The sequence below is a fragment of the Aulostomus chinensis genome, chromosome 24 (assembly GCF_037954235.1).
Source record: "Aulostomus chinensis isolate RoL2024-O1b breed Wild chromosome 24, RoL_Achi_v1.0, whole genome shotgun sequence".
In the NCBI taxonomy this organism is placed as follows: Eukaryota; Metazoa; Chordata; class Actinopteri; order Syngnathiformes; family Aulostomidae; genus Aulostomus; species Aulostomus chinensis.
In genome coordinates, this window is record NC_141343.1 from 8,620,001 (window position 1) to 8,641,322 (window position 21,322).

Below are 21,322 nucleotides of genomic sequence, written 5' to 3' on the forward strand. Positions count from 1 at the left end.
AGTTGGCTAATGCTCTCTGGCATCAAAGCGCAGGAGCGAGGAGGGTGCGGTTGCGTGATGTATCGGCTGCCATGGCGTTGAATCCGGCACTGGACCTGATGAACGTGGACTCGAGAACTCAGGGGCGGAAAGCTACTCAACATCCGTGCAATCTTCTTAGTAGATTTACTGATAACAAATAGGGTGATCTACTCTTCAAGGAGCTTAAAAGTTGCAGCGAGATTATCCGAGGCCAAGAGAACTGCCTGGGTCTTACTGGAGTGCTGATAACGTCACAATACGGACGGCAGATCAGCATTTTCACGTCAAATTTATTCATCATCTGCTGTCTTTTTTGTGGAAGAACAATGGCATTGTCAACATTACGGCCACCAAAGGACAATTTCAGTGTTTGTATTTATTTACTCAATGGATAGTGTCCCTCGAGTACCGGTTGTCGGTCTGTCAGTTTATTCTGGACAAACAAAAGAATGTCTCCGGCATCTGAGAAGTGAAATCCACTGACACGGGAACAAACTGTGGTGTAGTGTTGACTTCTTTTCACTGGTGAGGTTCGCCAATGTAATCACAGCACCCCAAGGCACCACCACCACTCCCGCTCGCTCTCTCGCCTCTGCAGCCGCGACAGATTAAATCCCGGCCGTTTTTGTTCATCTACATCATCGCTAACCACTGCAGTTGACTCTGGAAATGTCCATTGCTTCAAAAAACAAAAAATAACAAAAACAAAAAACCCTCATCCACAATAATGACAGTTAAATATCAGTTCAATACTTCGGAAATAGGTTATTTGGAGCAATACCTCCAAATAGCCAGGCCTGATTCGCGTCAATGCGACTTCTCCAATAAACAACTCAAAACAAATTCCGCTACCAACTCCTGACGCAGTCGGATGGTTTGCTTCGCAGAACCAGCTAAAACCTTCAAAACTGTGAAGAAAGAGGTCAGAACCGCCCGGCTATCAGGGGCCAATCTCAGAACCCATCGTCTTTGTCTGACGACTCAGCCCCTGGGAACAAGGGCCAGCATTTCCGGGCATCCAGTGTTGCCAGCGGATATCCGGTCCAGGAGTTCCATGTTTTGCCGCTCACTGTTTGCGATCTGTACAGCAAGTTGAGATAGAACTGAGTTGAGTTGAGTTGAAAGACGATGAATGTGAGCGGATTGTTTCAAAAGTGGCCTGTTTACACTCGGCTAACAGTTTCAACATCTTTGTCAAATCGTTAGACGGCAGTCATTTTTCAGGCCTTGCGTCACGGCCACTGCGTGCCCTCTCTTTTGTGCTCAGTGCGGACTATTTCCACGGATGAAGATGATGGTTCAAACACGATTGTTCCAAACTTCCTCAAACAGAACCCAGAAGCTTCCTTGCCCTGAAATTTTCTCCCCTGCCTACACGTTTTGTATTTATACACTGAATTCCTTTGTAGAGAATAATCACGTATATTCATCATCTTCATATTCCGTGATTTTTTTTTGGGGGCGTGTGGAATCTGCAGGAGTTTTTTTTTCCCTCAAATTTTGCCGTTTCAACATATCTTTTCGAATGTGGTACTTCGAAAAACAATGTTTGGAAGAGCAAAAACATCCTTTCGATGAAGAAAAGCTTTCAGTGCAAAGTCTACAGCAATCGTTTCAGGAGCTGCCATTTTTGTTTGGAATCCTGAATATCTGCTCAAAGCACAGCGATTGGTCAAAATCCCTGTTGGTCGAGACACGTGACTTAGTAAGACGGTTTCTTGCGTGGTCGTGTGACGTTATCTCGTGGAACCAGTGCCCTGGCGAAATAATCTTTACCGAAAAAAAAACAAACAAACAAACAAACTAAACAAAAGTCGGCCTGTGGCATTAGATTGCATTTATATAATTTTGGTCCCTGTCAATCATTTAGATGGGGAAAAAAAATAGAAAAGAAAGTTAGGGATGAAAACTAAGAAGAAGAAGAAAAACAAAAAGATCTCTTAAATTCCATCCTGGTCACACAGGTGGTGTTTACCTTAAGTGTAACCACTGCAGATTGGCTCCCGTAATCACACCACATTACACCCGTGCTGCATTGTTAGTGAAAGCCATGTGTAGGGAATCAATTTCATCGTTTCACCTGCCAACACAGAAGGGTAGAATGTGGTAGCAGGTGCTGAGTAAAACTTGCCAAAACACTCTACTCCATTATTCAATTAGAGCCACCCGGAACCTGTTAGGTGTGTTATTATTAGCAAAATGAATTAAAAAGCAATTAGCTGAGTTGGACATAAAAGATAAATGAGGCTACATGGAGAGTTGTTATGAGCTCACGATAACACTGCTCAGCTCAAATTGCAGAATTGATAGTGCAATTTTTTTTTTGATTTTTTTTTTTTTTTTTTTTTTTTTTTTAACATCCTGGCTTGGCTTCCTAAAGTGTGAAGCATGTGTGACAGGGCTGAGCCGGACCCCACTGAGCTCGTGCGGATTTTTACATTGTCCTTATTAGTTAGAAACAGTAGGTGGGGAACAAGTGGCTTATGTATGGCAACAGATTGCCAGCTGGTTTTCCTTCCTTTGTTCTCTCTCTTCTTGCGTCTCTCACTCTCTCTCTCTCTCTCTCTACCTCATCTGCCACTTCAAACTGAACAAAAGCATTTCCCTGAAAGGACATGTAATTATTCCCTAGCTCATTACTCGGGACCAAACGTTTGTCCGATTCCCTTGACCGAATCAGGCTATTTGCCATGGCAACTGCTAATCACTGAGAGGTGGCTCAACAGCAAGCTGTCAACAACGGCAGGTATGACATCGTTTCCTTCAGTGACAAGTTGAGAGGTCGCTGGGGAGACGTGAGGAACTTCCTGACTGCCGTGGATGTTGAAACAGTTGTGTTGACCTCTTGCGTAACCTTTTGGGGGGAGCTGTTCAAGCGAAAGTTACACGGGGAGCGAGGGAGGGAGGAAGGTTTTAATAAGGCGCTGAGAGAATAGACGGACATGCCTCTGTTCGACGGAGGAAAGTCAAGGTGAGAGGGCGGGGCGGAGACAGATGTCAGCCATCGGACATGTTTATGACTCATCATAAAGGGTCAGCACATCACTTCTGCCTGAGGGGTAGCTTTGCTAATCTGTAAAGTGCATGGAAAGGGGGGGGGGGGCAAATGAAAAATGACATACAAGCAAATTCTATTTAATGTATTAAATGCTTTCTTCCAAATGTATCAATTCCTGTTTAGCGGTTTCCCACCAGTGCTGTTCTACCTCCCGCACTGCTCAATAGCGTTGCAATTTCTCCCATATCAAACAATTATTCAGATGGCAGCTCAAATGAAAATATGATGGATTGGCCTTTTTTTTGCTGTGACGCCGCCACACACAGAACAGGAAAACACTGGCACCCCTGGTGGTTATTCTTGGAATGTTTCCCCCCATTACAACTGACGGAGTGGAACAAATGGCACGTTCATAATATCAATATCATACTTGCAGCACGTATCCGTCGATTGCGCACCCCACCCCCGCGGTTTTTAATGGAGCATCCGACTGTGCGATCTCACAGGCCTCTAAAGATTTTAAAGAACAGCCCTTTTATTTATCAAAAGAAAGCAAGGTACATTTAAAAAGAAAAAAAAAGTGAAGGTGGGAGAGGATTGGGAGGAAAGAGGGAGCAAATAAAGAGATAAATAGAAGAGGAGGGTGGGTATGGGTGGAGGGCGGGTGAGAGCACTTAAAGGACAAAATCTAAGTGAGGATGAAAGAGTATTAGGACAGAAAAGGAGAGCTTGTCAGTGGAATACAGAGTCAAGACTCCACCGCTGAAGGAGAGTTGAAGTCATGGGTGGCTGCTTCTCTTATTAGACACTCAAATCCGTCAAGTCTGTCTCAGGAACTCGGTGAGGAGACTTGTGTTAAAAAAGACCCAATTCACAATCGAGCAACCATGTCTCAAATTATACCTCTTTGCCAATAAAAAAAAATCTGTCCGTCCATGCGTTCGCTTCTATTCTACGCATCACTCCATCGATAGAAACCCGGGAGAGGTCTGTGATGAATTATGTAGGACGGGTCAAATTGTGAGGTGAGACACAGCAGGTGAATCGGGTGAAATACATTAACTAATAAGTATCACAGGGTCTTATTTTTGTCGAACAAGTTTTCCACGTTTTTTTTTTTTTTTTTTTTTTAAACAGATCTGAACATGGGATGAAGGTTTGAAATTTCATTTTTGACGGTCAGGGGATTTCAAAGACGGGAGTATTTCATCGCTCCATACGTGAAAAGGACGATCGGAAAAAAAAAAAAATGACGTTTCCGGATATGAAATGTTGTACAAATAAGGATGGATGAAGTATGGATGATTTATTGATGAAGCAGAGACCTTCAGACTGTAGGATTGGGGACTGTGGGTGAAGCTGAGATTTACGGTGCAGAGTTTGGTGAACATGACCGTGAAATGCTTTGAAAAGACCTCATAAAGCATGTTGATCCGCATCCAGTTCCAAATATCAAAACCTGATCCTGAACATTCAGTCGTTCAAATGAACAATGTATCTTCTTAATTTGTGAGATTCGTTAACCCCGCATCCCTGGAGGGTTGGTAAAGCAATGCCAAATCTCAGTGCCGTTTTTGTTTTTTGTTTTTTTTTGGTGTGTGTCGATACATGACAAAGCGACGATGGGAAAGTCAAAATTTGTACCTTTAAGCTGCAGAAAGAACGAACCCTGCAGCAATGATGATTTTCATTTCATATCTCTTATAACCAGATGACAGGTTTCATGTGCAATCCCCATGTTGACCCATAGAGGGGGACAATACCTACATTTTCCTGTTGGTTTGAAGGGAAACTTAAAACACATCCTGACACCGGCCGGATGTACATAAATCAGCCATAACATAATGACCACTTGCAGTTTATGTGTTGGGAGCGGGAAAATGTGGAAGTTTAAGTATCCCGGCGACTCTGACGATGGCCAATTTGTGATGGTTAGCAAACAGAGCTTCTGGTCCTGGTTTGCAGTGGCTCGTACCTATCAAATATTGTCAAGGAAGGGTAACCGCTGAACCAGTGACAGTGGAGAGCGCAGTACAAATATTGGCTCCATGAGTCAACAGAGAGTGTCCTGAATCCGTGGCTGTGTGCTCACCTAGTCCGTGTTTTTCGCCACCATTTAACAGCAATTTTCGGTCTCCCACAAATGAACCGAATCATTGATTCACGAGCGAATGCAGCCGCTGAAAGGCATTAAAACAAAAAAAAACAAATCTTCCGGAAAAAAGGAATCAGGAAAATGAATCGCCCCGCGACTCCAGACAGAAACACATACAAGCAAAATCTCCAAACTGACCAGCGAATGAAAAACTGCCTTCAGCAAAAACCTGTCTCAGAGAGCCGTCTCTGAGTATGGGCCATGACAACAGAAAGGATCTCACTGTGCTTCCTCGAGTCTGTCACCGATGAATTGCATTCACACCCTGCTCTAAAACGCATCTCAATACTGTCTTGTGACCGCTTGAGATTACACTTTGGCTCCCTGTTCATTATACAAATAAACGCCTACATTATGGCAGCGTTTCTGCAGCGCCAGCAGAAATTCTTATCTTATGATGGTTCTGGGCACAATCCATAGTTATAACAGACAAGGTGCCCCTGTTTTCCTCCCTAGTGGAACCCCCTAATAGGCGGCCTGGTTTTACAACAACGAAGCTGCCAGGAACAGTTTTCCCACGATGCTGCAACATGTTTTGGCTTTTCTTATGAAGGCCAAGCTGAGGGTATCATTAAAAACAAGGTGGGAAGTTGAGGCAGACTGAATCGGAACACTGTATGTCCAGTTTGCTATTAGACTACAGGGCTAAGTCAGTGTGTGTGTGTGTGTGTGTGTGTGTGTGTGTGTGTGTGTGTGTGTGTGTATGTGTGTAAGAGGGTTTTGGACAGTACAGGACAGTAGACCTCTACCTTTTTACACGGTGTCTTAATGTGCGAGTCAGTACAAAATTCAGCAGGGTGACTTTAGAGGCCATAGGTGAAAGTGATGGGCTGAGGATGAGATGACATATAGGCAGAAATAATTTAGACAGAGGAAAAACAGAAGAGGAATCACTCCTGTGTCACCGTGTCGCGGTGGAAGATGGGAAGTCAAGGGAGACAACAAATTGGTGATGGAATTCATTACTGCTGCAGGGTTCCCATTGGGAAGGTGGGCTATTACACCGTGTCACAAGGATTGGGTCAAGATTAGAAAACCGAGTTGCTGCCTTGCACACAGGCCGCTATTACACAGTGGCAACATATGTGACCGTCTCCTCAATATAAATTCAGTCCGGTGACAGCAGTCGCCTAGAGTGGACGTAAAGAGACCAGGATGGGTCATACTGCACGTGATACAACCGTGTAGAAACTAACTTGGATTGGGCAAAAGAAAATAAAAAAGAAACATTTGAAACCCTCTCGTGGGGAAAGATGGGTGAGAGGGAATCCTTTAAAAAAAAAAAAAAACGGACCTACAAAACCTACAAATCTCAACTGTCGCCCACACAAAAGAAAGAGCCGGTGGTTCCTGAATGGTCGTGTTGAAAACAACCTACATTTATGTGAGAGATGCCATCTAGTGGCTGTTGTAACTATGACCCCTGCAAAAGTAGGAGGTCCCATGAAATCAATCAAAGGGAAGGGAGATCTGTATAACGAGGTGGGGGGAGTAGCTGACTGACAGAAGAGCAGGATTCTCTTCTGTTTTTTTCCGGAGGTGTTTGGACGGCATTTTTTGGAAGGCGAACGTGCGACTGCGGATTTGCAATTGATTTTGTGTTGCCGTGGTGAACGTTGGTTTCCCGTGTCCATCGAAACAGTGCTTGTTTGAAACTGTGTTACAAGCGCGTTTTAACTCAGTCGTAATCTCACGGCTTCAGGGACTTGTCGGGACGCGACAAAAAACAAAAAACAACGACGACAACAAAAAAACAGCAGTCAAGATTGCTTTCATTACGTTACAAATAAATCGAACTGCTGCTTGGAAACATGTCTTCCCTCTGTTCATGCGTCTCACCTGTGATATACTTCTGCTTTTCGGGAGCAAATTTACTACACAAACATGCGCTCAGAATGCATCAGTCTCCCTATGCACACTTCTTCCCATGTTTTTTACCTCTTAACCCTCCATGAATGCATTTGCACTTGACATGCTCAGATCAATTTTCAGTGTGCGCCAAAGGAAACACCGAAAGGAAGCGCGAATGCATTAATACATCAGCCCAAGTGTGTCTGAATACTGACAAAAAGTCTGAATTTCCCTAAAAACTGGAAGGGTTGATATGGCTTGCATTTGCTTGGGTCAGTTTTGAACATAAACACCTCTGAGAGACTGACACTGCGTGGCTGAGATAACAAAACGTCCACGTTGCAAAGAGTCAGATATGAAAGCTGTTTGCCAGCTCTGGATCTGAGGTAGAAATGTGTTTTTGTTTTTTTCCTCTCTCTTTAACTTGACAACATGAAAGCTCCTGTCACAGAGAGTACTGAAGCAGCCCTGTGAGGACATCAAATGTTTGTCTGCGGCAGACTGCGCGGATAAATATCCCAGAAATTTCCACATTTGGATCATTTCTGAGCGAACCGCGCATATGACAGGATACCGGCGAGCTCGCTATTTTCCACAACACAGTCCTGGAAGGTCATGTGGCAGCGTCCATGCCGCTTCCTCGATCCTCACCTGTACTTCCTGTCTGTGTGCTCATCCTGTCAGCTCTTGCTGAGATCCCTCCACTCCCAAACCAAATGTTCCCACTCTCCGCATACGAGGAGCCCTGACAGTGTTTTTCACCTGCTGCAGTAATTAAATTCGTCTTATTTACTCCCCTCAGAGAGGCTTCACGAGTCTTAACTGTCGTCAGCCGAGCTGAAAACAACAAGTATGTTTCATTTTGATGAAAGTCAAGTGGCTTTCCTTGCCTGCGATGTTACATGAGACATGATCAGACGTGATTTCTCAGAGATATTAAAGTGCTGGGGGGGGGGGGGGGGGGGGGGGGGAGGCTGACGGGAAGGACACCGACAGGAACCAACTCAAAATTAAACGCTCCCAACACTTTTCCCTGACTGAATGCATTCACACATATGCAGTTTTCTTCTTTTTAGCATACGGTTGTCAAATCCATTGTCACAGTTTCATTATCCCTGCTAGAGTCTGAAATTATTGGTCTTCCTAGTGTACTATCTACAGTATAAAGCTACACAAAGACCGCTGACAAAACTGCCATGCAAGATGATGATAATGTTTTCTCACATGTAAACACTTCCACTAATAATTTCGGTTCTCTTCCAGGGTGTTATTTTCTAGCTATCGCTGGTCCTCACATCCACCGCTGTCTTCCCTCTTTGTGCTTCAAAACGAGATGACGCAGTTTCAATATATTAGCACGCGTGCGGATTGGATTCGTTGATGTGTCACTTCTGTTAAGAGGAAATGAGAATGGGCGTGAGCATTCAGAGAGAGTGAAGGAATACATACTGTAGGGTACACATTCATATTGGACTTCCAGATATTTATAAGTTCCCGGGCAAGGGTCTGGAAATACGTCTGGTCCCGCCACAACAGCGCACTGGGTCCGGTTATTACATCTGGAAAACAAAGAGAGGGTCATATTAATTTCAGGACAAAATCAAAGCAACAATTGTAATATCAGATGATAATAAATCCGCTTTCTGAGGGGCGTATTCATGAGTTGATTTAATGAAGTCTCAAACTTTCATGAAAGTGACTCATCCGAAAACGGGGGCTTAAGTAACGTTTTGTAGGAGAGATGAGCTGAGGTCATTTGACTTTGCTGAAAAAGTTGGTTGTTACGGAAGAAATTAAATCCGTACATCCTTTGATAATAGCTTCATTCTACAGTTGTTCTGATTCAAATATCAGAATTGCTTCTGACCGGCTAAAAATGTCAGATTGGCGAGTGTGCGAGCCGATGCACCGATGCGCATTTGCATAGCTCTGACTTATATTACATACAGGAAATTGATTCTTCTTCACTGCTCTGAAACAGTAGCTTGGAGGCCTAATGTGTGCATGACGGTGATCCTTTCAGTCAATAACCACCTCAGTTAATTGCAGCAGCTACAGCCACACAAGATCTTGACCCCCCCCCCCCCCCCCCATTTTCCAGGCATTTAAAATGTCAGAAACTCTATAGAACCAGCTGTTTGCGGTCTGAGGCAGGCAGAACAAAGGCTTCATCCTACGCAGGAAGCTGTGGTTCCATTAGCCTAACGACTGTCATCCAATAAAAAAAAAAAAAGCCAACGCACAACCGTGAAAAGATGATTAAAACATCTATTTCTTAATTTTCTGGATGTATTCGCTCTGTGCCAGGTCACACAACTAAGATGACATCATATCATGTCCACAGAAGGTTAATAGTATAAACACAAATTCACTGCTCCCCGTCTTAGCCGATCAGAATCAGTACGCGGAAGGGGAAAAAAAAAAAAATCAAGATTTCAGATCCAGACATAGAGAAAGAAGAAGAGGACAGTTCGGCGAATGAGAGAAGAATTGTGCAATGAGGAACTAGAAAGTTAACCCTTCTCTAAGGTTAAAGATACACTGTCATGGCTAAGTGTTCAATTCAGGGGTGAAGTTGGAAATCATGGACCTACAAGCAGGCTTTGAACAAAGCACAGGTTACAAGGTTATTACTTCATGATGGATGGTATTGGCGGCGGCAGTGGAGGAGGAGGAGGACAATCAACTGAGTGCAAAATCAGCTCCAATATGAAATGAAGGTCTTCATTAAAAAAAAACAAAAAAAAAAAACAATTATGGTGCTGCTGGTGTTTTCAATTATCATTTTGTTTTTTGGCAGTCATCAATCAAAGCTCCACTTCTTATGCAAAGGCAACTTGTTGTCTCACATAACTCGCACTACTTACATAAATATACGTATATATATATATATATATATGTGTGTGTATATGTATATGTATACATAAATATACATAAATATATATATACATAAATATACATATATATATATACACACACACACACACACACATATATATATATATATATATATATATATATATATATATATATATACACACACACACACACACACACATATATATATATATATTTGAAAGTAGTCATTAAGAATTGAAGCATCCACATTCCGGATGTGAAGGTCACTCCAAGTTGGGTTTGATCTCCTCTTTCGCTGCTCCAAGCTGGGGAACCTCCAGGATCGCCGTTCATCAAATCTATACTCTTTTACGACCTATCATTGTCTCGCAATATATAAAAGGTATTTATTCCCCAGCAAGGCTGTTCACAGTGTGAGTCTTGTGAAGGTCAAGGCATGGGGTCTGACACAATGATTCATACACCACAATTAAAGGATTCTCTACACCTTAATTAACATTGATTGGCTGCCGACTAATCAATCGAACCAGTGAGGGACAAGCAAAAAAAAAAAAAAAAGCCTAAGCCCATCTCATTTCAAGCCAACCCCGTAATGAGATATGGTCTGTCGAGTCTCTCCCATGTGCGCTTTATGGGTTCATGAACTCCCCCCTCCCCCCCGCAAGTTTTGACTCACCCTCCTACTGCTCACTCACCGCAGTCTAGCCATGAAGGGTTAATTCCCAGGCAGTAAATGCCAGTCAAATAAATAAGAGGTCAAGCCTATGCAACTGAGAAACAATTACAGAGGCAGCCTCCTCGTCTTTACAACCTCCCTCCTCGCCACCATTTCTCGCTTGTTCCTTTTTAGAAGTGGGTTTGGTAATCAGTAAGTGAGAAAACAAGTCGAGATGAAGTGTCACACAGAGTTACAAGTGAGATGGATGGCAGAGATGTGACGAGCTGGAGGCTCAGGAAGAGTCACAGGCAAACACAAACACACACTTGTATAAATGGACGTGTGCAGGCTTTGTCAAATACTGATGGCGAAGGCATCATCAGCTGTTACGGCATCATTTTCCTCCAGAGGGCTATAGGGATTTAGATAACAGGAGCGAGGGGCAAAATATCGGAGAGTCGAATTGAAACACATGGTTCAAAAAAATTCACTGAAATGTTGTCATGACTTTCAAATAAGCCTTAACTGGTCATTCTGGTATTCCTTGAAAAAAACCACAATTTCTCTCGGCATATCAAACATCCCAACTCTGACCTGACGCTTGCGGCAAAATATTTAGATTCTGGTTGCTAACATTCAGATTCAACTTTTCCTGCTAGCTCTGAGCTAGCTAACGTTTCAACTTTTCCTCCCAGCTCTGAGCTAGCTAACGTTATTAGCCTGTCACTTGACAACAACCAACTTGAGGCCACTGGTCCAGTCTTGATACAGGCAGCATTTAGCATTGGAGAGGTTTTTAGATTTTCAGTGGGGATATTCTCTTTTCCATCAAGGACTTTGCGGCCCAGATTGAAGTGACCCACAGGCTTAAATAGTCAATATGAAATGTTTGACGTCGGACGACAGGGCGTACCTTTTTTCAGGAGGTGCTCCTGCTACAGCCAGGACTCTCAACCTGCACCCCGACACGGAGAACTGCGCCACTAGGGATGGCCAATCAAGTAGGAGGCAACAAGAGGAACTGAAGTAGCATCCTCCATGTTGCTAGGCAACACAACAGTACAGTTTCTGGTCACCCAGAAGGGGTAAACTTTTGAAAGACAATTGTTTTCCTTTCAGTTCACTTTATATCTCTTCTCCGGTCTTCAGAAGCTACAATTTCTAAGACTTCTGAGGCAATAAAAGTACCTGTGTGGGAACATCCTTTACACCTGGACCGGTAAGTACAGACATAAAGTGTATGTTATGGGTCCAGTGTGTTGCTCCACATATGGCCCGCCCGGCATAGGAACCAGGGGGCATCTCAAAGAAAACACGATTTGTATCACAGTCACAATGCCACCTCAAATCAATTAGGATCCTCTTTTTGAGTCCACGTGAGGGAGCAGGTTGACCTGTTGATCCTCACAATCCCAAGATGTTGCAGCACGGGCGCATCGGTGCCGCAGCAATCTATTGAGTTGCCCGCTGGTTCAATTCCCCCATGTTTCCTCAGCATCTGTAGGGACGCAACTGCCTGTCTCGTCGGGTAGATGAGGTGTCACGATTGCTGAAGTAGTTGTACACTGCACTGCACTCGTTCCCGCTCTTCATTTGAGGGGCTGTACAGTGGAGGAGGGAACGGGGGTGGGGGGGTTCTCACCTGTAACTGTGATGCCAGTATGTCAGTTTAGCAGATGTCATGCCACCGCCACGGTCCTTTTCACGGTCATTTCACTTCTACGCTCTACCTTCCGAGTGCCAGCGGCCCCACTTGTTTACTACTCCTGTCTGGTTTCTTCCAAGCGCCGTCGTCGTAAACTCTTAAACACGTGTACGGTTATTTTTGAAATTCAATCATTCAAAAGTTAAGCTAGTACCAAATCTCTAAATTTAATCATAGTTTGTAGTAACTTCCTCTCGGGGGATTAAACATCATAATGTGCATTACATGTGGATTGCAAACTTAATCTCATCGCTAACATTCATCTTGACCTATATTCGAAGATCCATTTTATCAGTGCTGCACATTTTTAATTTTTTACCTCGGCACTCATCTGCAATAGTTTTATAGCTGCGGCAGGCGCCCACATTTTACAAGATGGTGGGAAAATAATTCCAATTAAATGTATTAAGTGCTAATCAATGGTAGAGTGAGTGGGGATCAATAAAGGGAGAAGCTGGCCAAACCATGTGCCACGACAACTTCATTTTAATTACCAATTAGGAGGAGGAAGGGGAGGGGGTAATCAGGATTTCATCAGACACTTGACTCTGATGGAGCCCCTTGAACTAGCAGGGGAGAAGGAAACAGTTGAGTTTGAGTGATGCAATTATGCAGACGAGATGCTTTACATAGGTGCTCCATACCAGGGAGGAGACAGCAGGGGGTGGGGAGCTACCGCAGCCTAAATGCTAATTGACATCTCGCCGTGAAAGGAGTTGCATCACAAGCACAACAGAAGGTCGTACTGATTTTTTTTTTTTTTGTGGAAAGTTTACATACGCGCAACACTTGAACATTCATTCAAAGTGTTACCGTCCCTTAATTCGACACAAAAAGTTGAGGGATTACACGGCCATCTGAATATCACCCTCCATCAGAGCCAAGAACATGGAAAACTCCACTTTGCAATTTGGCCTAAAGCCAGCCTGTTGTTTTTTATCCGCAGACCTGCTTTTCTTCCCTTATAGCTTTTTCTTCACCCCCCCCCCCCCGCTCCTCCTGTTCTCTCGTCTGCTGTTTGTTATAACTGGCAGATTAGAGCTCAAACTGCCAGCTGACAATGGGAGATGTGGCACAAAGCACCAGAGCCCCGTGTAAGCACAAACTGTAATCACTGTAATCGCTGGCTGATCCCACTTCTGCCTCTGATGACAGTAAGAGGGCTGAGTCCCAGTGTAGGCCATTGACCACTGACACGGCATGGGTCGAAATATATGAATGGGTGAATAAATAAATCTATGACTACAAGAAAAACGCTAAGAGCCTGAAGGTGCAATTGCTGTCAAAACATTGGAGAAGGATGAAAGAAATTGTGTTTCCTTTATCAGGGGGTAAACATTCTCAAGCTTCCAACAAAATAAATGAGTGTTTTTCCATAGAATCCATATGGAAAATGGTTTTGAATCATGTTTTCCCCTTAACTCAGGAAAGATATCGAATGATACTTTAGGGACGTTTGCATGGAGGGAAAGTTCATCGCTTTGAGTGCTCGCATTTTGCCGAAAGCTGCACACCCTTGTGAGAAACTGTGTCTGTTAAAAAAAAGAGGGAGGGAGGGAGTGAAGGAGGGAGTGAGTGAGTTCGTGTTCTTGTGTGCGTGCGTGCGTGTGTGTGTGTGTGTGTGTTAAAAAAAAAAATTGACGGACGGGTCAATATCCTCGTCCCTCTGTTGGGACCCATTACGCTTTAGTGATGGTCTTCGCCACCCACAGTCTACTTCATTCATTATCTTTCCCAGCTGCACGTCGCAGCATCCATCTTATCTCATTCAACCTGTCTCTCTCACACGCACGCACGCACACACACACACACACACACACACACAAAATGTGAAAAGGAGAACTGTTGTTTTAGGGAGTAAAACAAGGAAGTATTAAAAGTTAACTGCTAAGAGTCGATTAGCTTCTGAAGAGAAAGCCAAACCATCAGCAACGGTCCCTGTGGAAAGCCGTTGTTCACTTACATAAGCTCGTTCAGGAGCACATACTGTATGTTGAAGCACCGCTAAAGAATAATGCATTTTTCATTTGCTCCAATTATTTTTTGGAGTTACTTCAACGATACTCCAAGCTGAAGGATTATCAAACAACCATGCTAAAGCTCTCTAAGTACTCAGTGGGGTTGGATACAGAGAAGCAACGCTTTGTGAAGGCTGTATTTTCATCTGTGCGAGTTTCTGCACAACGAGGGGGCACGATCAGTCAATACAATGGCACACTTCATCTTACGTTGGAGTTCCCCCACAGAATTTGACCTGAAACCATTCGCTAGGTTGCTGCTACAACAGGATATTTTGAGGTTCTTTTTGGAGAAATACGCAAATTCTCTGGACCTTGACACGAGCTTTCTGGCTAGGAGCTCACGCACGCATGGTAAGAACTTCGATTGTGTTTCAAATGTCGCAAAATCCTCGCCTCTGGCAGTGCTGTCGCTGTTTTAGTTGACGGAAAATACGTACGAAAACAACATTTTGGATACAATCGGAGGTTATAACAGCTGAAGTCTGAGCCTCCACCGCTTTGAATTATCTGTCTTGGTCAATGGGGCTGTTTTCAGATTGTCCCTTGGGTTTGCTGAAGCCCTGTGTTAACTTCATGAGGAAATGCATCGTACCTGAAAACTGAATTCAAACGACATTATTTTAGTTGCACAATGACGCTGCTAGGAATCCGTCAAACGCTCGGCAAAAGCGCTTCAAGTACATTCCGACCAATGTGCTTCTTCACGCTCAGATTGATTGTGAATTCTTGAGCATAACAGCTGCATCAAGAAGATGCGGTTTATACTGGACGATGCATTTGACCCCTTGTAGTTTGTGTGTGTGTGTGTGTGTTGTTTTAAAAAAAACAAACATTATTATTTTACTTCTGAATGAATATATCACATCTGAAATCGCTCGAAGCTAATTTGCAATGTGCAATCCCTGGGTGAAAGTCCACAGGGGCTCATGAAGAGAATATATACATACTGAGAATGCGCAAAACTGCATTTCCTATTTGGTAAGTAGAAATAATGTCTTGCAGGGCTGCACTTTCATTCAACACATAAAACTCTTCGAGTGAAGTATTAAAGTAGCAATTTTCTTTTTCTTCACATCATATGAAGGTATTATGAAGGCGATGTCATGGCAGTCAGTGGTTAAAATGATTGACTTCCCCATCTCTCATCGCCGTTCAAACAAACAGCTTTGGGTTACATGCGAGCCTTTTGCCAGGATTACATATTCAAACATCCTACACGCGGCCGCGTTGTGGCTGCAGCCGTCTTTTTACAAGTTTTCCAATTATCTGTAATGGCACTCCAGACAAATACAGACTTTAAAAGCGACACGGTTTGTTTCCAAAACACCTGAAGAGCTACTCAATGTCGATGAAAAGAAAAAAAAAAAAAAAAAAAACAAGAGGAAAATGGAGGAACGGGTGTATGAATAAAATAGCCGAGTGGGTAGGTGGGTGCTCAAGTGTTTTATGCTCATATATCAATGCAAAAACACAAAATATACAAAAAAAAAACCAACCCCAAAACAACCAAACAAAAAAAAAACAACAACAACAAATTGCCGATCAATTTGAACAGAAGATCGAGATAAAGGCATCCAGGACTGCCCGCCTACTTGGTGGAATTAGCGACGCGCTTCGAAAGAGAAAAAGATCGAACCGAGTCCTCAGAATGTTTGCGCCACGGGTGACAAAGCATCACCCGTATTTCTGTTTTAACGGGATTAACTCTGAGCAGAAGTGATATGTCTGTTCTTGTCCGGCATCAGTGACCTTTATCTGGTTCTGTCAGAGAGTTGAACTGGGGGCAGTCAAACAGAGGTCAAAACTAACTAATTCCACACTATGATTTCTAAGTTATTTCTCAAATTTTTGCATCTCGAGCTCCCCCCCTCCCCCCCCCCCCCTCCTTGACAAGTGTAATCCCTCTTAGCAATTCACATAGATTAGGAGCTTTCATAAGATTTTTTTTTTTTTTTTTTTAACATCACACAGTTTCCCTTCTCTCTAATATTGTAGTCAGAAGATAAGCTGCGGTTCATCCCAGTGAAAGAAGACGCTGAGACAAATGAAGTGCAGAGCCGCTCTGTGGAGACGACAACACGGGGAGCTTCATTTGGGTTTAGCTGGTGTATGAAACGCAGGGATTCTTCCACGAGGTTCTTTTGGTTGGTTGGCTGTCCGAGAGGATACGCGCTAGCGATTGGTAGCTGGCGGGATGACGGATGAGACAAATATAAACAAAAAAACAATGTCTCAATCGGTGCAATTGTCTTATTTCTATTTAAGAAAGATTTTGGTCATGTGAAGCTGGACCTGGAAGCCTGGCCTTAAACCAGTGTCCGCTGCACATCAAACCACCACAGCAACCAATTAGCTGAAGGATCGGATCCTGGTGGAGCAGCACACTTCACTTTCCATGTGTTTGTTTCACTGAAACTGTCGCCGTCCCATGGGGGGGGGGGGGTGTTGGGTTATTTTGGTTTATTTTAGTATTTTGTATTCGCCTCCCTGCCGAGTCTTTATTTCCTGTCTTTTTTTTGTTTGTTTTCGAGACCCTCACCAGTGTCTCGTCATTTAATCAATCTGAATCCTAGTGTTCCTCATCAGCTACCTCCCTGCCCTCGTGTCCTCCCGCCCCGTTCTCATTGGGCCATTCGCTGAGTTTGCATTTTTAGTTGGTTTTGTTTTTTTTTCTGAGTCACCACTCTGTCCGATCACCTGCCCTGAGGTACGCCTTGCCTGTTTCTGCCTACGTTCTATTACAGTAGGTTTGTCTTTTTTTGTAGCAACGAATGCATTTCACATCTCCCACACCTTCCTGCTGCGTTAGCATTTAGGTTCACCTCCACATCATTAAGCCGTGACACATCCACTCCAACGTACTCGCAGAATAACTACAGTCGAGCAATTTTGCCTCCCTGTGGCACCGACAGTTATGCGCTCACCTCACAGGCTCTAACGTTAGCCTACCGCGGCTGTAAAACAGTGGGTGAATCCTTCGCTATACTGGTGTGAAATGATTCGTTTCACTATCAGAATCGATCCACTTGGTATGGGGAAAAAAAAAAAAAAAAGTCAAGAAGAGTGTCACTATAAAATCATGTATCCGCGTTGGAGAGAGAGTTTAAGTAGCTGACTGGCACTGGAACAGAAACAATCTCTATTTTCTGTGGAATGCAGAGAGATCTCCAGGAGGGGATGGGTAAATGCGCACCGTGTGAACTCTTCTGCCAAATTAAATCTTTTCAAACACTTTACCATGCTGGGCATTAAGAAAATAGGGGACGTACACACCCAAAAGAGTAGTATATTTACACGCTAATCGGATAAAAACACGACTTGTCCTTTTTTTTTTTGTCTGTAGTCTTTAGCAAAGGAAGGGAAATGTAAAGGTACAACCGTTTCGCACAAGACTCTTGTGATCTGCGAGTTTGTCTGACAACATTCGAGGTCAGGCAAGACAAAGGTTACGACCTGAGGGGGGGGTGCACTTTCCTCTGAGCAGGAATGTATTTACCTCCAGTTGGCTGCTGCTCTCAGCGCTGTCTAATCCTCAAAATGTTTCAAGAGACGGGGGGGGGGGGGGGGGGCATTTGAGCTGTTCCTGGAACACGTGGAAGTTGCTGTGTATGACATATATCACTATTGCAACCGAGATGAACTTCTGATGGTCCCTGTTTGCGGTGGCAAATCCCTGTAATAGATTTCAAACATTAAAAAAAATTCAAATAATCTGAACGGAGTGGATGCAGGTTCTTACTGTAGATTATTTTGTCATTACGGGCAACACAAGTGGCTGAATATGAAACGGGGGCGTGAATTATGGATGAGGTGTAATGAGCTTGCTTTGCTTTTATGAATTTCTCAACACTGCAAAAGTCTTGCAAGAGCATATTTATCGAACTTCAAGATATCATGAAGCCAAAATCTCATTACACTCAAGGAGAATATCAGGAGAATAAAGGGGCTTGTTTTTAAGAAAACATCGTCTGACTTCAGCTTTTTCGATTTCTAATTTGGTTAAATAATACAAGGACATATAAACCTCAACAGGAAGCTTGCTGGGTACTGCTTGTAACAATTTTAATAATCAGGATTGCTTGAAATAAAATGTCATTTCTTTTTAAAAAAGAAGCCCTGATATCTTTTCTCTTACGGCGGTGGAGTGAATTTTCTTTCTCTTCCTGAAATCCGGCAAATATTCTTGAGGAGACTCTTCGCTTTTGCCGCTTTCCTTTATTCCAGAAACACCTGAGATTCGAGGAACGCTGCAATGTCCTGGCAAGCGTTTTAAAGTCCTGTTGTCGTGAGGGACGAAGGGGTCCGGCTACACACGGATTCAAAACCTGCTCAGCAAGCCTTCTTTGAAATGATCCCATCTATTTTGGAGCCACAACAGGTATCGGAGGAGGTGATGCAAACGTTTCTCTCTCCCTCATGGAAAAAAAAAAAAAAAAAAAAAAACAGAAGAAAAAAAAAGAAAAGTCCATCCATGATTCTGCACATGCTGCAGACATCTATCTGGCTTTGAACACCAAAACTCCATTAAAAATTTGGCACAAGCTAGAGAGAGCTGAGGGAGGTCCAACCCCCCCCTCCCCCCCCAAACAACCCCCGGAAGAAAAAAAAAAGAAAAGGGATCCAAATAAAACTGCTTTTAGGGGTTCAGTTACAGTTTATAATTCAATCGTATTGTTTGGGTGATACAATAAAGGCTTGGTACAGCAGGATAATTAATCTAGATGAGTGATACAAGTTAAAAAGCTTTGGTTCCAGTATTTTCTTTCAGTCTGAATACAATACAGAATCCTTTTAGACGTACAAAACAAGACAATATATGAACCCCTGCATTCAAATGTACAGCTTTCCTCCGCTTTCAAGGCGGTGAGTGTTCTTTTGGAGCGCAGGCGAGACTGTTCCGTCTCAGAAAAAAGGACGAAGATAAACTCCCGGGCATGTTCCCCTCCCATTTCCCTTCCATGTCAGGAGATACACATCTTGAAAATTGTGAAGCTCCAACAAGCGCAAAAAAAAACCCCCACCCCAAAACAGTGTTTTGTTGAACTTGCGGAGGGATCCAAAGATCCGCCAATATTGGTTTAAATATTTCTGTCGCGCTGAACCGCAGCCTTGTAGCCGAATTCCAATAAATAATGCATCATCTGCACTGCATTTTTCTTTCTTCTATCCTGCGCATGGACTCAATGCGCCCCAAGTCTTTACAGAAGCAACGCATTTTCCACACAGATGACCAGTGTCATGATCATAACTCACCTACAATGTGGCCGTGATTCGGGACTGGGAAGCAGAATTGTACACAGATGATGTCATCGCACCGCACATGCAGACATGTATGATTTATACGTTGCAGTAGCTGAATATTTCAGACGCCAGCATGTGTGCTCCTTTCAATATATCCCAGACTGCAGCAGGGAGCTCCGTTAACAATTTGTGACAGTCCATACGCTGTAATGTGCTGTCTGATTATTTCCCAGGAGGTAGCTGTTTCCCCTCAGTTCTGATCAGTAAAATAACATGTCAATTGCCTGCAATGAAAGAGCGTAAAGATGTTATAGAGCCGTTACTGACTCAGTCACATCTGATTTTTTAGATTATAGAATTCCTTCAAGCAAAACACACAAAACAACCCCAGAAAGGTTATGATGCAGTTGGTGCGGTTTGCTTTGTAGCGAGCCAATAGCAAGCCTCCTTCTCAACTTGCAGTCTGACTCTTTGGGCGTAGGTCAAGTCCGTTCACATGAAGTCGGAGGAATAATAGCGCGGGCATGAAGTCCGACACGAGGAGAGTTTCCCCTCCTGTCAAATTCATCCCTCCTTTTTTTTTTTTTTTTTTTTTCAGTTGCTGTAAAATACTCAACGATATTCGCTGCATTTGGAGACGTCACCGTAAGAGTAAAAAGGTAACACCCGCTGAGAGAAGTCAAAACAGGAAATTGGAATGGGCATCGACGACGATTCTGAGTGTTCGCGCTGTGTCGGAAGGGTAGATGAAGCGACGCTGGACCTTTTGTGTGTCAAAACAAAACAAAGTCGCAGGTGAAACTGGTGCGGTACCTCACATCCCCCGCTGCGGCTGCAGATGGAAGTTGTTGGGTTAAAGTGAGACGACTTGCCTCGAAAAAGAGGACGTTTTTAATTCAGTCAGTGCGACACGGTGCAACCGAACGTTAAAAAAACTGCGCGGACACTGACGCAGGAAACGATATTTTCAGGAGGTTGTGGAAAATCATTCTGCCAAAAATGTGAGGGCATCGCATGGTCCTCGGTGAACAAGTACTTCTACTTCCGGGGCGACTGCACGATGCTACCGACCCGCTGACATTATTATTCACTGCAGAATAACAACCTATATTCATACATCTCTACCATTAAAAGTAGTCCAAAAAAAACCCCCAAAACAATAAAGCTCAATTCGGCACTTAAGTATGTGTCATTCTGTCAAATACATGAATGTATATGTAAATCATAACGCCCACAGTGTCTCACCAGGTGCCCGGAAGGAAGCGGTACGGAGGATTGAAATGTGCAATAACTTCACAAATCGATTTGTTTGGTGGGTGAGGCTTATTCATTGAGGCCGGCCTGTCTAATGATTTACGATTTCCAGGATGAATTTTTCTATCCGTGCCAACAAATGATGCTGCGCCCTATCTTTCCTGGTGACGCTTGATTTATCTTGCAGCAACGGCCCCTGAGACTCTCAGTCGTTGGGCCCGTTTTAGTCTGAGCCTCATTCCAGTGGGAATCTGTAAAAGTGAGGATTGGGTCATATTTTTTTACAACCCTCGTCATATGAATATTAATGTGTCACATATTGAAGAAAAATGATAATTTGACACGCGAGGTGGGAAGTGAAAATTTCTGCGTGTGTGTGTGTGTGGGTAGTGAGTGCATAGTACAACCACACTCGCTCAATATAGTGGTGCCATAGCACAAAGGAATCAACTGTAAAATATTCTAGTGACAAGTTCCTCTGAATCCTGACCAGGGTCATCCTTTGAAATGCTCCGACTGAGATGACGGAGACGTCTAGAGAGCATATCTGCGCGCGTCA

General features: G+C 43.6%; 1 protein-coding gene across 4 annotated transcripts in view; it reads right to left on the bottom strand.

The window, feature by feature from the left end:
* The window catches only part of LOC147238631 (adhesion G protein-coupled receptor L3), a 332,737-nt gene that overhangs the window by 126,582 nt on the left and 184,833 nt on the right, over positions 1–21,322 (bottom strand). For all 4 annotated transcript variants that reach the window (XM_086197913.1, XM_086197912.1, XM_086197911.1 and 1 more), the window contains one exon: positions 8,475–8,584. In XM_086197913.1, coding sequence (XP_086054039.1) covers positions 8,475–8,584 — 110 coding nt within the window. The remainder of the gene's footprint in view (positions 1–8,474; positions 8,585–21,322) is intronic.